The sequence below is a fragment of the Pelophylax lessonae genome (assembly GCF_965119305.1).
Source record: "Pelophylax lessonae genome assembly, chromosome: 1".
NCBI classification, from domain to species: domain Eukaryota; kingdom Metazoa; phylum Chordata; class Amphibia; order Anura; family Ranidae; genus Pelophylax; species Pelophylax lessonae.
The window spans coordinates 407,852,691-407,868,238 of record NC_138768.1 but is presented as its reverse complement, the minus strand read 5'-3'; the positions used below and the strand labels follow the sequence as shown (position 1 = coordinate 407,868,238).

The 15,548-nt window shown below is 41.0% G+C and overlaps 1 protein-coding gene across 1 annotated transcript in view; it reads right to left on the bottom strand.

Moving 5' to 3' along the window:
- ABCA1 (ATP binding cassette subfamily A member 1) overlaps positions 1-15,548 on the bottom strand; it is a 153,702-nt gene that overhangs the window by 113,637 nt on the left and 24,517 nt on the right. The window contains exon 2 of the mRNA XM_082243976.1: positions 3,359-3,509. Within this exon, the coding sequence (XP_082100102.1) occupies positions 3,359-3,424 (66 nt within the window). The 5' untranslated portion in view covers positions 3,425-3,509. The remainder of the gene's footprint in view (positions 1-3,358; positions 3,510-15,548) is intronic.

The window sequence follows — 15,548 nt, the reverse complement described above, 5'->3', positions numbered from 1 at the left end:
CCAGCATGATATAGCCTGTATCCAGCTGTATCCAGCATGATATAGCCTGTATCCTGCATGATATAGCCTGTATCCAGCATGATATAGCCTGTATCCAGCATGATATAGCGGCTAGCCTGTATCCAGCTGTATCCAGCATGATATAGCCTGTATCCAGCTGTATCCAGCATGATATAGCCTGTATCCAGCTATATCCAGCATGACATAGCCTCAGCCTGTATCTAGCATGATATAGCCTCAGCCTGTATCTAGCATGATATAGCCTGTATCCAGCTGTATCCAGCTGTATCCAGCATGGTATAGCCTGTATCCAGCATGATATAGCCTGTATCCAGCTGTATCCAGCATGGTATAGCCTGTATCCAGCATGATATAGCCTGTATCCAGCTGTATCCAGCATGGTATAGCCTCAGCCTGTATCCAGCATGATATAGCCTGTATCCAGCTGTATCCAGCATGATATAGCCTCAGCCTGTATCTAGCATGATATAGCCTGTATCCAGCTGTATCCAGCATGATATAGCCTCAGCCTGTATCTAGCATGATATAGCCTGTATCCAGCTGTATCCAGCATGATATAGCCTCAGCCTGTATCTAGCATGATATAGCCTGTATCCAGCTGTATCCAGCATGATATAGCCTCAGCCTGTATCTAGCATGATATAGCCTGTATCCAGCTGTATCCAGCAAGGTATAGCCTGTATCCATCATGATATAGCCTGTATCCAGCTGTATCCAGCATGATATAGCCTCAGCCTGTATCCAGCTGTATCCAGCATGATATAGCCTCAGCCTGTATCTAGCATGATATAGCCTGTATCCAGCTGTATCCAGCATGGTATAGCCTGTATCCAGCTGTATCCAGCATGGTATAGCCTATATCCAGCTGTATCCAGCATGATATAGCCTGTATCCAGCATGATATAGACTCAGCATGTATCCAGCATGATATAGCCTGTTTACAGCTGCTCCAGATTTTGTCTGCTCCATTGTTTTCTATACCACTCATTCCCAGTAAAATTTTACGTTTAATTATTTCTGCATGCAGCATTTGTTTGCATTGAGTTTGCCATTGAAATTAGTGGAACTGAGATCCTTCCAAAATGCAATGTAAGAGAAAACGGTTGTTAATGTGTGTTATTGCACTCCGACTGAGAAAGTGAGCACTGTAAACCAATGGGTTCTTCTACAATAAACAGTGTTGTCCATCTAACACTGGGGGCTACATTACAGGTGAGAGCAGATTGATTAACTCAATAGTATGCTCCTGATTTGCTGGCTTGGCAGACGGTTTTTCTGAACTGCAGTGCAATCTGCAGAAAGGTCTCGGAATAGGACCTGGTTGTGCTGTCTTAAAGGAGTGTCTGCAATCCCAAAACATTATATGTATTTATGCATAATTCATTTTACCTAAAAAATGCTACTCATATCAAATTAGCGCATCTATAAAAAACTCAGCATAAATATTTTACTGACTGCATACCCTTGCATCATCTGGTAATACTGCTGCCATCACACACAATGTCCAGATTAGCAACATGAGTCTTTTTTCTACATACACAAAAAAAATCATTGATAAATACGTGGCCTTATTTTAAAAAAAAGTGGCACATGTACAGTAACTGATAACAACCAATCAGGATTCATATTTTAGAATTTAACAGTGAACTTAATATAGACGGCTAAGCAGCATGTGACACACCAGGTCCAAAGGTCCAAAAGCAAAGCATGCTGAGACGTGCAGTTCTACAACTAGCTGAAAGTACCTTTGGCTGGCTTTAGGGTTAAGTATATAGCAGATAAAAAAGCAATATAAGTCTACAAATTCTAATTTATGACACTGGGTGTATGTCATTGTGAACATATGTTATCAATATCTCCGCAAACACTTATAAAGGCATTTTTATTATTATGTAACTGACAACTGTGAATGGCAACATCTGCAGTTGTGTAAATCTAGTCTCAAGAATGTACTGTACAGAGAAATTAGGGAAGCCAAATCCCTGTGTGTGTTGTGTTAGTTAATAAATGCAACATAATTAGTTTCTATTCTTATAAAATGGAGTTTGCACAACAATGTCTGCAGAAGGCAACATTTAAAGGAAACAAATCTGTGATGAAGAGTCTACACCAGATGCATTGTCTTGCGACCATCTGCATTTTCCAGTGCTAAAATTTCGTCGGACGCCTGAAAATTCTGGACCCTCGTCACTTCCGGTGACGCTCCGTCACCACCAGCTGGTGCGACAGCTGGTGCGAGCCCCGGTGAGCATGCGCACAAGAAATTTTCCAGGTCCGATGAAATTTTAAGACTTACGAACAGCTGACTGAGAGGAGGAGGGGCTGAGGTGGGATGCACACAACGCCGCGGGAAAATTTTAAAACACCGCCGCGTCATCGAGCAATTGCAGAGCTGACTTAGAGGAGGAGGGAAGGAAGTGAATACTCATACTAAATAGTAATGATAAAAAATGTTTAGTATTTCTTATTATTATGAGGCATCCCACCTCAGCCCCTCCTCCTCAGTCCTCAGTCAGCTGTTTCATCGGACCTGGAAAATTTCTTGTGCGCATGCGCACCGGGGCTCGCACCAGCTGTCGCACCAGCTGGTGGTGACGGAGCGTCACCGGAAGTGACTAGGGTCCGGAATTTTCACGGGTCCGACTAAATTTTAGAACACAGGAAAAATGCAAGCAAGTAAGAAAATGCATTCAAGGGAATTCATCAAAATTGGAGCTACCAAAATCCAGAGCAGCTGTGCATAACAACCAATCAGCTGCATCTTCCATTTTGAAAGCTTAAGGACCCTTTCACATTGATGCGCTCCCATTGACTTGGAAGTGTCTTTTTGATATGATTTTTAAAAACTGCACCAAAAGATGCAGCAAACAGGACTTTGTAAAGCGCACCTGCAGTGTGAACAGTTCCATAGGATTGAATGGGGAACAGTTGTCATGTGCTTTTGTAGCCCAGGAAAAGCGCATCAGCGTGAAAGGAGCCTAACAGAGCAAACTGAAGATTGAAGCTGACCGGTTGCTGTGCACAGCTGCTCCAATTTTTGTCTGCTCCATTGTTTTCTATACCACTCATTCCCAGCAAAATTCTATGTTTAAAAATGTCTGCATTCAGCATTTGCTTGCATTAAGTTTGCCATTGAAATTAGTGGAACTGAGGTCCTTCCAAAACGCAATGCAAGTGAACACGGTTGTCAATGTGTGTTAATGTAATGCACATAAAATGATTAATATTATGCCACAACATTACAAGGAATAACTCTTTTCTCAACAGGTAATTAAGCAAAAAAACATAGCTACTACACAACAAGTTTAAAGACATTTAGAAGAAGCCATAAACTTACTGTCTGCCTCCGTCGGTAGGTAAAGTTCTTCCAGAGAAGGAGTCCTAGTTGAGTACAGTAAGTCATCTTCTCCCTGAGAATGCACACTGCTTCACCTCTGCGGCTCTGGCAGAAGTTGTTGCAGTACCAATGGCTTTAGGTTGCTCATTAACTGAAAAAGAGTCAGAAAGGGAAATGGCTATTAGCTTCCTGAGTTGAAGGGAAAAAAAACCTGTTGCACGCTCTTATTTACTTTGAAGGACAGATACATAACAATGATAGCTGCTAATATGGGCAATATATTCAAGTGTCCGATAATGACCTGAAACTATGAAGCAATTGACGAGTCAATGAAGATTTCTCTCACTTCAATGAATGTCTTTCTCAGATGAACAAAAGAGACATAACTGGCTTCTCGCTTCTCATACTCAACCACTACAGCATTCTAGACCGTCCCAGTGAATTGGTGCAATTTTCACATTATGGGGTTGATTTACTAAAAACTAGTGAGTGCAAAATCTGGTGCAACTCTGCACAGAAACCAATCAGCTTCCATTTTTTTTTTGTCAAAGCTTAATTGATCAAGCTGAAGTTGGAAGTCGATTGGCTACAAGCACAGCTACACTAGATTTTTCACTCTCCAATTTTGGTAAATCAACCTCTATGTGTTTGTCATTAAGGACTTGTTTGATAAGTGATCCTAAAATGGTCATGCATGGTCATATGGTGGCATGGCAATCGCAATCACTCTTTTGCCCAACATGTACATCCTCCGTTCAGATAATGTCGAAGAATACAGAAAGACCACAAAAGGCAATATTGGTAAATCAAAAGCCGATTCCGATATATCGGAGAAAGTGCAGATCGGCCCCCGATATATCGTTGTTGCCGATAATCGGTCGATCTCTAGTAAGTACCCTGTAAAATTGAGACCTGCTTTGGTCTATCCCTCTGTATCTACTGATCATTCTGATGTGTTTTTTTACATATAGTCTCTGACTTTACTTTTAGGCTCCGTTCACATGTAGGCGTTTTTGGGCGTTTTTGGTGCGTTTTTCTGCTCACTGATCAGCTCTCAAAACGCCCAACAAGACAAATCCCATTCATTGCAATGACCCCTGTTCACATCTGAGCGTTTTGACGCCCTAAGGAAAACGCCCAACGCTCAAAAAAGTACTTGAGCTTCTTTCTGGGCAGATCACAGGCGTTTTGTCCCATAGACCTCAATGTAAAGTGATATTTGGCGTTTCACAGGCGTTTTACAAGCGTTTAGTTGCTCCTGATCAGCTCAAACAGCACAACTCTCCACCCAGCTCTCCACCCATGTCTCCACCCCCTTGGCATGCCTCTGCTGTGAGCACATTTTCCTGAAACATGGAGAACAGCAATTAGGCAGTTTAGGTGACCAGACCCTGCCATACCAAGGTGACCGTAGCCTGCTGCCATACCAGGGTGACCGTAATGTAGTTTAGGTGAACTGACTCTGCTATGCCAGAGTGACCGAACTCAAGGTGACCGTGAACTGACTCTACTATGCCAGGGTGACCAAACTCTTCCATGCCAAGGTGACCGTAATGTAGTTTAGGTGAACTGACTCTGCTATGCCAGGGTAACCGAACTCAAGGTGACTGTGAACTGACTCTACTATGCCAGGGTGACCAAACTCTTCCATGCCAAGGTGACCGTAACAAAGTTTAGGTGAACTGACTCTGCTATGCCAGGGTGACCAAACTCTTTCATGCCAAGGTGACCGTAACGAAGTTTAGGTGAACTGACTCTGCTATGCCAGGGTGACCAAACTCTTCCATGCCAAGGTGACCGTAACGAAGTTTAGGTGAACTGACTCTGCTATGCCAGGGTGACCAAACTCTTCCATGCCAAGGTGACCGTAATGTAGTTTAGGGTAAATTGACTCTGCTATGCCAAGGTGACCGTAATGTAGATATATATATGGAATCAAAAAACACAATTTTGAAGCCCTAAAACCCAATAAATGCCCCTAAAAAGTGCCTAGGGTTCTGGATCATGCCCCAGGGACTATGAATCAGGCAAAAAAAAGTTCTTAAAAATTGTCGTTTTTGATAGAGAGCCAATTATTGAAAAAATTAAAAAAAAAAAAAAAAGATTTCTTTGGATTTAGTTTTAATTTTAGTGTCTGGGGGGTCTAAAAAGTGTACCTGTGAAGTTTCAGCTCTGTAGCATGTCCAGAACCATAAAAAAAAAGATCATGCAGAAGAGGAGGTCCCTGGGAGGTCCAATGCAGAGGAGGAGGTCCCTGGGAGGTTCCTTTGCAAATGTTGTAAAAAAAACACTCTGCTTTTCCATTGGTCACCAAAAACACCTGTTAAAAACGCCCAAAAAAACGCCTGTAAAACGCTTGCAAACGCTTGCAAAAACGCCTATAAAAACGCCTGTAAAACGCCTGAAAAACGATAAACAAACGCCTGAAAAACGCTAACGCCTACATGTGAACGGAGCCTTATTGCCATTATAATTGTAATTTAAAAAATAGATAACAAGTTTTGGCCCTACTGTAAGCATGCAGCAAACAACTTTTTGACTATACTATTTTTTTCTGATCCTTAAATGATCAAGGAACCCTTACATACCTTAATTTCTATAACTTAGTCATGAGACTTTTTTTATGTACTCCTTCTCAATTCAAAAGTAAAAAATATTCCCTTGATTTATAAGGGTGGGACCTCTAATGTAATTATACACTCAAGCTCACTTGTATATTATGGCACGCTGCTGTCTACACTATAAAAGGCATGCTAAAATGTAACACAAGTGAGCACACAATAATGTGATCTTAAAACACACCTTTGTTCATCTCTTGCATCCCATTACTAGTTCCTGGCTTTAGATGAGCTGCATGGAGGTTTAATTGTTCTATGATGAAGCTATTCAACCCGTAACGGCAATTATTTTAAATACAACGTATTGATTTTAATTTGTTGCTAATTATGTGTTAGTTACATTTCTGTAGCATGCCAAGGTAGTAGTATATCTTTAATTTCTGAATTGGTACTTTTACTGCCTGTCCAAATTTTCCACTTGTAACAAAGCCACCATTTAATTCTTTTATGGATTAAGAAAAAAATTTAATTTACATAGAGTTTTCAGAAATACCTGAACATGTTTTTGTATCAACATCCTGTATGACAGCATTCAAACTGAGAGACACAGTGCTGACACTCATGCGGTTTATATACTTTGCAATTGTCGATCAATTCCAGCCACTTTAACATGCTTATGGATTGCAAAATTAGCCAAGCAATCTTAAACCGGCCATACATAGAGAGAGGTTCGGCCAGTACAACAAGGTCTGGCCAAATTTGGATTTACACATGGGCAGGCTGGTTGTACAGAAGTCAATCTGCCCATCAACTTCTGTACAACCAGGCTGTTGAAAAAATGTCCACATTGTCGGTGCCGCTGGCTTTAGCAGGAAGCACTGATCACTGTATTCTGATGGTGGGGAAGTCTCATCGCCATCAGGACTTAATAGCTCACCGGGAGGGAATCCCACATCCACACTGAGTGTGTGGATAGGGGAATAGGGTAATTTTTTTTTTGTTCAACCCATTGGCTTATGTATAGACTGCCTTACACAAAAATTAAATGATCAAAACTGTTGGAAGCAGATTGGTATTAACTGTTTGTATTTGTGGTTGAAAATGTGTATGTCCAGCATTAGAGTTTTTCAAGATGGGACCCAATCCTAGATCAGGGTTGCTTTAGAAAAGGTTTGGTTTTGGATTTAATACCACTTAATCATAGCCATTGCAATGATTAAGGCCCCGTTTGGGCTTAAACCTATAAGCGTTTAACCATGCATGGAGCTTTTACTCTGTCTCCAATAAAGTTACTAATGTAATCCCGGGAACTGAGTGCCGATTCATATCTTACAAATTTGATTACGGTGGCCAGGAACCTTAACTGGACCGCCAAATACTGTCACTGCTCTTTATGGACTATTTGGTTTGAGCGGCGGTGAATTTTTTCTGTTCAGTATTTGCTACCCCTGGTAGATGTTCTTTGGCCTCCAGGCTGGTTGGACAGAATTACAACTCTTTTGGCAGATTAAGTATTTCAACTGTGTATATTTAATTGTCTGTCTGCTTTAACTAATTATTGATTTATTTTCAGTGCTTTCTTCTCTCTGGAAGAGAACAATATGTAGATTTATGGCATGTGTGAACCAAGTCTTGTATTTGGCGGCCATCTACTTGCTATAATGATCACAGGGATCTTTGTTCAGGCTGCTCGGCCCAAAGAAAAGCCTCAATATTTTACAAGAGGCATACAGACAGTAACAGCCAGTCCAGTAGACATGTTAGGACTGAACAAACACTGGCTGTTTTCTAAAATCTACGTTTACAAGTAATTAACACATTTGTGTTCTCTTCGATGTTCTCCCAAAAGCCTGACAACCTAAGTTTTACATCAGCTATGGGACAAAGGGGAAAAATTCCAGAACTATTTGGAGGAGGTTACCATGCTTTTTTTTTTACTGATGTGAATTGTTTTGTTTTACACAGATGCCCCTTTTGAGGCTCCCATAAGCTATTTCAAGCACATTCAGCTGGAAGCTTAAAAAGAAGCACCCGGATTGACTGAATGGATTATATATAAGAACTGGATAGATTAAAAGCTCACAGTTAACCTAGCAGCATCTTGGAACCTCAACACAAAAACACTGTATTCATGACTAGACTGAAGAAAGCCAACCTGGCATGATCATATAAAATTGATCCTTTACAATAGATCAAAACGTATTGTAAAGATGAGGGTGCTTAAAAGAGAAGATAAAATAACAAACATTAAGACTCCGTTCACACTGGGGCGACCTGGTCGCCTGACAGGTCGCCGTAGGTCGCCTGCCATAGAGTAGCTGTGGACCCGTTCTAATAGGAGCGACACAAGTCGCTCCGACTTAGAAAAAGGGTCCGGAGCTTCTTTGGGGTGACCTGGAGCGACCTGCATTGACTTCAATGATATGAACTCCGTGCCGGCCGCTCCGAGGTCGCGGTGCAAGCTGTGCACCGCGACCTGTGAGGTCGCCCCGGCAAGTAGCGTCACCCCAGTGTGAACGGGGTCTTATACTCATTCATGCTACTGAGCTAGATGGTTGCAGCATCGGATTTCTGCCTCTACACTGAGAACTAAGTGATCAAAGACTGCTGATCGCTCAGTTCTTGAGCTTTCAGAGCTGGCTCTCTGCTCTGCCCCTCCAGCACTCTCTGGAGCGCTGAGCTGTGAAGGGGACGGGAGTGGCTGGCTCAGGTTCTCAGCGGCACGCTGAGAAGCTGAGCCAGCTGCCAGTTAGGCATCTGGGCAGATCTTGGCATTATTGTCAGGATGTCTGCAGAGCCTGGACCAGCTCTGTGAGTGCTTTAGGCCACTGTCGGCTCAATACAGGTCAGAATGAAGGGCACTCCTGTGACCCACAAGAGACGTATGGCCAAAAGATCTTTGGCCATACTTCTCCTTTAAGTAATATAGGGGAACTAGTAATTTGTACTGTGGATACCACTTTGTAAAAACCTATATGTATGTATAGATTCCTTGTTGTATGGTCTCTACTATGCAATACAAAAAACTGTTATTTACATGAAATTTTGGGTTTGTTAACTTTATTTGATATAACCCAGCCTGCTCAAACCTTTATTTGGACAAGTAAAGAGATAGATGGGATGCCACTAACAAAATGATAACATGCGATTAACAGAATAGCTTATACAAGGTTTGAAATCCAGTGAGCGTTTTTTAGCATGGTAAAATAATGTGCCATATCCCCAGCAATTACAGTAAACTCTTTATTGCTTTATTAAATAAGCCTAATAATACCGCCCCTCTTAAAGCCATTTGTACTATGAAGATGCTTTCTGGTAGTAAAATCTTTTTTGTAATTTTTGTGTATAACGGTTCCAAAAACAAGGGGGTGTTTACTAATTTGCAAAAAGACTGCCATTTTTTTCTTATTAGTGCCTAAAACAATAAACCAGTATTACCTCACTAAAAAAATTATGTCCGCAATCCCACCACAAAAGTATACCCAACCTCACTATATAGCTCATGATTATGGCAGCACTGACAGTAGATTACAGGCACTAGGAACTCAACATCCACTTTTCTTTTTTTTTTTTACCTTCTTGTAATTTATTTGCTATAAAAAACAAAATTGACATTGTCTAGGCAATGGTTTTGTAGTCCCTAACCTCCTTTTTTGGGTCCCCCGCTGGTGCTTCTGGCTCCCCCGCAGGCTGCTTTCTATGTGGGCATTGGCTGTGATTGAGAGCAGTGGGAGCCATTGGTCTCCCGCTTCAGTGTCTGAACCAATGAGAAGGGAGACTCCTGAGAGAGAGCCTCTGCTCACATGCACATTGCTGGATCGTGATTGGGCTCAGGTAAGTATAAGGGAGGCTAGGGGAGGAGCTGCATGCAGAAGGTTTTTTACCTGAATGCATTTAGGTAAAAAAACTTCTGCCTTTTAGAACCACTTTAAGCAAATCCCCTTTCAGACAGTTGTGACTGAAATAAGCATTCCGATTGGAAGATTTCCCCTCTAATCCTGTTCTGGTATAAACCCTACATGTTTGATTTCCCTTTCAGTCCCTATGACAGTGATCAGAGCAAATAGAAAGGGCAAATCTTCTCAGCAAGGGCACAGACAGAAATAAATACCTAATGGGTTTTCATAAACTATACTGACTGTGTAATTATGAAGCTAGAATTTTCGTTTAACAAAAAATGAATGCAGGATATGGAAAGAGTCAGTCATGTTTGTACAAGTTCATGACATAGTTCCACAATCTATTCTCAGAATGCTCCCCAAGCACTCCCCGTTTCCCCTGCAGATATCCAGAGAAGGTCAAAGCACGCTTTTTAGTGTCAGAAAAACAGGCATCTATGTTTTATGGTTCATAGAAAAGTAGGCATGTAATTTAAAAGGAATTGGGAATCACGTGTCATCTGTTCCTTAATGAAATCATGGTCATCTTCCCTTTCCATTGTCAACAATGGAATAGCCCTACATTCGGTACTGTATCCAACCTATTTTTGTTACAATCAAACCTGCTCATCTAGCACTTCTTGAAATAATCATTGGCTTTTTAATGAAGGGATGGTGTTAACAAGAGTAAGGTGACAACATATATTTTGTCCATTACTAGTTCGTGCAGTAGCTCCTGTGGAATGCATCTTATAAAAATCTGATAAACAGACCTCTCCATATTAAATTAATTAGTCACTAATAAGCTTTGCACATATTAGTCCCTAACAAAACAATACTATCTACTTAACATGTCATTAAGGGGCAACACTTTACATTTTTTGGCATGATAGGCACATTTAAAGGACCATACCTTTGCTCAGAGCCGTAACTAAAACCACATAAAAACTGGTCTTTCTAATGTCCACCTGAAAGGCAATTCCTCTAGTGATACACAAAACCAGCTCCGTTGACACCTAAGCAATCTACAGCTGCAGCCACTTGTTTTTTACTTGAGTGTTTTTGGAGCAGCACTATTTATTTGAATGGGCCTCCCACCACTCCAAAAATGCTCAAAAAAAAGCTCATGTACCCAATCCTGGCACGGAGCATTGGCAGTTGCGATTTTTGCTGCAATTGTACCATGCAGAAGAATCATCCCACGTTTGGCATGCCATTAGGAAATAATGGCATTGCAAACGTGTTCTGCATTTTGCTGCGATTCTGAAATCGTGGCGATTCCACCCGCGATCCAGATCACTCAGGTGTGAACGGAGCCTAAATGTTTTTAAAGAAATTGTATATGGGGATCCAGATCGCTCAGGTGTGAACAGAGCCTAAATGTTTTCAAAGCAATTGTATAGGTTTCCAAGCTGTATATGCAGTAAATGTATCCACAATAACTATTGCTGCTGCTACCTGCATAAATCATTGTGTAACCAGACAGCTCTTGCTGGGTCCCCTGTGTCTCTCTGATTCATAGTAGCTATGTTGCCTGCCAAGGGCATGGTTACACTATTTTTCTCCACTATCACATTGCCTATTTATTGCAAAAAAAAACTAATATTTTCTCTTGCCATATTGTGCCATACGCTTCAAGTACAGGGCTTCTATTTAACTGTGCTGTCCAACAGCCAAGAGTGCGTACAGAAAAATGATGGTCATCAATGTGGTCTCCACCAGCCTAGGATTTACCCACATGTGGATGATTGCCATTTAGATGGAAAAAAGAACATAACTTAGTGAATAAATTGCATTTCTGTACTGTTGCCCTAACTGTACTCCTGTAGGTACAGTCACAGCCTGTCAACTTTCATGGTAAAATGTACTTTTCAATCTAACAATCCAAAGAATCCTTCAACAAGGTCCTGAAAATACTGCAAAAACTGTATATCTGAATATTATGGCACCCAAGCCAAAGGTGCTGCCTTTTCAGTTCTCGAATACATTTCAATTTATTTAATCTTTCCGGCATATATTGAAGAAGATAGTAAATAGGCACAACCCCCAAAATCTACCCTAAATAGTGACAAAACCTACATGTAGTATTGCCTAGCCCTAGCCAAACACCATAGAAAATACTATACATACATCAGTACAGAAATTCTTCTACTCTGTATAGTTACACCTAGGTGCAAGTAAGTAGATCAGATGTAAGCTTACACTTTCTAACCTGTACTGCAAAAAATAACAAACTGAAGTTGATTGCATGCTTGGAGAAACTGGTTCCATTTTTATTAATAAGGTGCCAGTGCGGTGAAACCTTCTATAATTTTTTTCTTAATACAATACAATAGTATTCTGTGATCACTGATGTATTTGAATTGTTATTTCGACAATCATCAAAAGTGTGAAAGTTTGTAAATAGGATATTATTTAAAATGTAACTTACTTATTTGATAAGATAACTTTCTTTAACAAACATTAAATCAATATATGACATTACTAAATGATGTATCTATCTAATAGATACTGTGATCGTTAGACATGAACAAAATGCACTTGTTTACGGTGTTGCATTATGTTACCAACTTCAGATTCTTAGTCTTCCTATAATGTTCACCCCAGGCGACCTTTCATACCTACCCTTTAGGACCAGCTGTGCTACTAAGTTATACCAATGTAAAAGATATGCTGTTTATGGAGATGGAATGTGAAGAGTTAATTTTCAAAAATACTTCTAAACATACTTCATGCTAAAAGTACACACTCCACTTCCCAAAAAAAGGCACTGGAAGCTTAAGGGGTATTTAAGGTAAAACGTTATTTATATGTTATGGCTAAAATGGGGATGGATAGACCTCAGATTTTAATGCTTTCTTTTTCTTTAATGCTTTGAGAATTACCCTCACTATTTGCCCTGGTGACCACTGTCACAAAGCCAAAATGTAAAGAGAAATCCAACATTTTAGAGTTGTCACTAGAGCAAGATTTGAAGGAAATCCTCCAAAAAAGACACCTGTTCTTTTGACAGCTCTCCAGGGTGGGGATTCTGTTTTGGAGAGATTTCCTCCTGCATTGGCAGGACAGGAGGTGAATGGAAATCTCCCCAGTTGGACACAGGCTGCAAAAAAAAAAGCTGATGGGGTTTTAATCTTTGTATTCTGCACACTCCTGGATCTCATTGGATTGCTGCCCTTCCAATCAGTTTTTCTCTGACCGATCATGTATAGGAGGAAGAACCTCAAATCCAACTATTCAAGTAAATTTTAGCAAATTCGCAATGTTATTTTAAGGCACAATTGTTTTCTCTTTAGTGTGTTTCAATGAATACCACCATTTTTGTACAGTGTCTCTCTTCCAGAGGACACATAAACAAATAGTTTGGCAAAGTGCAGTGAATTACAGGGGGGGACATATGTATTTGATCCCCTGCAGATTTTGTAAGTTTGCCCTCTTACAAAAAAAATGAAGGGTCTATCATTTTTAAAATAGGTGTATTTTAAATGATAGAGACAGAATATCAACAAAAATCTAGAAAAAACATGTGATACAAATATTATAAATTGAGTTTCAGTTCCGTTAATAAAATAAGTATTTGATCCCCAAGCAAAACATGACTTAGTACTTGGTGGAAAAACTCTTGTTGGCAAGCACAGAGGTAATACGTTTCTTGTAGTTGGCGACCAGGTTTGCACACATCTCAGGAGGGATTTTGGTCCACTCTTTTTAACAGATCTTCTATAAATCCTTAAGGTTTCTTGGCTGTCTCTTGGCAACTCGAAGTTTCATCTCCCTCCACAAATGTTCTATAAGATTAAATTCTGGACACTGGCTAGGCCACACCATGACCTTAATGTGTGCTTCGTTTTGAGCCACTCCTTAGTTGCCTTGGTGGGATGTTTTGGGTCATTGTCATGCTGAAAGACCAATCTGGCTGAGGGAAGAAGGTTCTCATCCAAGATTTTACAATACATGGCCCCATCCATTGGCCCCTCAATGCGGCAAAGTCGGTCTGTACCTTTAGCAGAGAAACGGCCCCAAAGCATAATGTTTCCACCTCCTTGCATGACTGTAGGGATGGTGTTCTTAGGGTAATAGTCTGCATTTTTCTCCCTCCAAACCCAGCAAGTCCCCCTCCTCAAGAAGGCACATGTACAGTCATGCCAATAAATATCTAAATTATTCAGAGAAGGATTGGGAGAAAGTGCTGTGGTCAAATGAGACAATAATTGAGCTCTTTGGCATTAACTCGACTTGCTGTGTTGGAGGAACTCCAACTTCATTTATAGCATTTGTTTTATATGATTATTTCTGGATTTTTGGTTGATATTCTGTCTCTATCATTGAAATACAACGTTGATAAAAATTATAGACCCTTCGTTTCCTTGTAACTAGGCAAACTTACAAGATCTGCAGGGGATCAAATAAGTATTTTCCCGACTCAATGCAGATCCTTTGCTGTTATTCTAGGTTTTTTTTTTTTAGCGCTCTTGTGTTCTGTGCGGGATGCCCACTCATAGGGAGGATAGAAACAGTACAGTGGGGTTGATTTTCTAAAGCTGGAGAGTACAAAATCTGGTGTAGCTCTGCAACAGAAACCAATCAGCTTCCAGGTTTAGTTGTTAAAGCTTAACCACTTAAGCCCCGGGAAAAATTTTTTACCCCCTTCCTGACCAGGGGGTATTTTGAGATTCGGCACTACGTGACTTTAACGGACAATTGCGCGGTCGTGCGACGCTGTATCTAAACGAATTTGGCGTCCTTTTTTTCCCACAAACAGAGCTTTCTTTTGGTGGTATTTGATCACCTGTGCAATTTTTTGATCATGCGCTATAAACAAAAAAAGAGCGTAAATTTTGCAAAAATAGCAATATTTTTCAAATTTTTTTATATGAAATTCCCCCCAAAAAATGTAAAAATCAAAATTTTTTAACATTTTCAGCCAATTTGTTTTATGCTACCTATGTTTGGTAAAAAAAAAAATCGCAAAAAGCGTATTTTGATTGGTTTGCGCAAAAGTTATCGCGTTTACTAACAAAGGGAAAGATTTGTCATTTTTGTTGTTTGGCGTAATGGCGGCGATCTGCGTTTTTTTTTGTGGTACTGCGACATTGCGGCGGACAGATCGGACCCTTGACTGACATTTTTGACACTTTTGGGGTTACCAGTGACATTTCTTCAGTAATCAGTGCTATACATATGCACTGTTACTGTAAAAATACACTGGCAGTGAAGGGGTTAACTTTTTTGAAAGGGAGGGGCTATGTGTGTCCCTAGTGGAGTGCTTTCTACTGTGATTGCCTGCGGCTTCAGATGTATGAACAGTGATCAACGGTTCTACATAGTAGAACCGTATGATCATCCTTCATACACAGGGGAGAATGACAGGCAGCTTGTTTACACAAGCCGCCTGCCTTTCTCCCTCTCCCCCGACGATCGCAGAGTGACCGGCGGACATCGGGTCCGCCGGTCACACGCGCGGGGGGGGTGCGTGACCGCGGGGGGGGGTGCGTGACTGCGCGGGAGCGGGAGCGCGCCTCCGGCGGGACGCGCTCGCTCCCTAGACCCTCACAGGCTAGCGACGTAGACGTACGTCGCTTTGCCTGTGAGGGGCTGACTGCCGACGTAGATCGGCGTTAGGCAGTCGGCAAGTGGTTAATTGAACAAGCCGAGGTTAGAAGTTGATTGCCTACCGTGCACAGCTGCACCTGATTTTTCATTCTCCAGTTTTAGTAAATCAACCTATGTATGTCCTTCATTTAAAACATATTT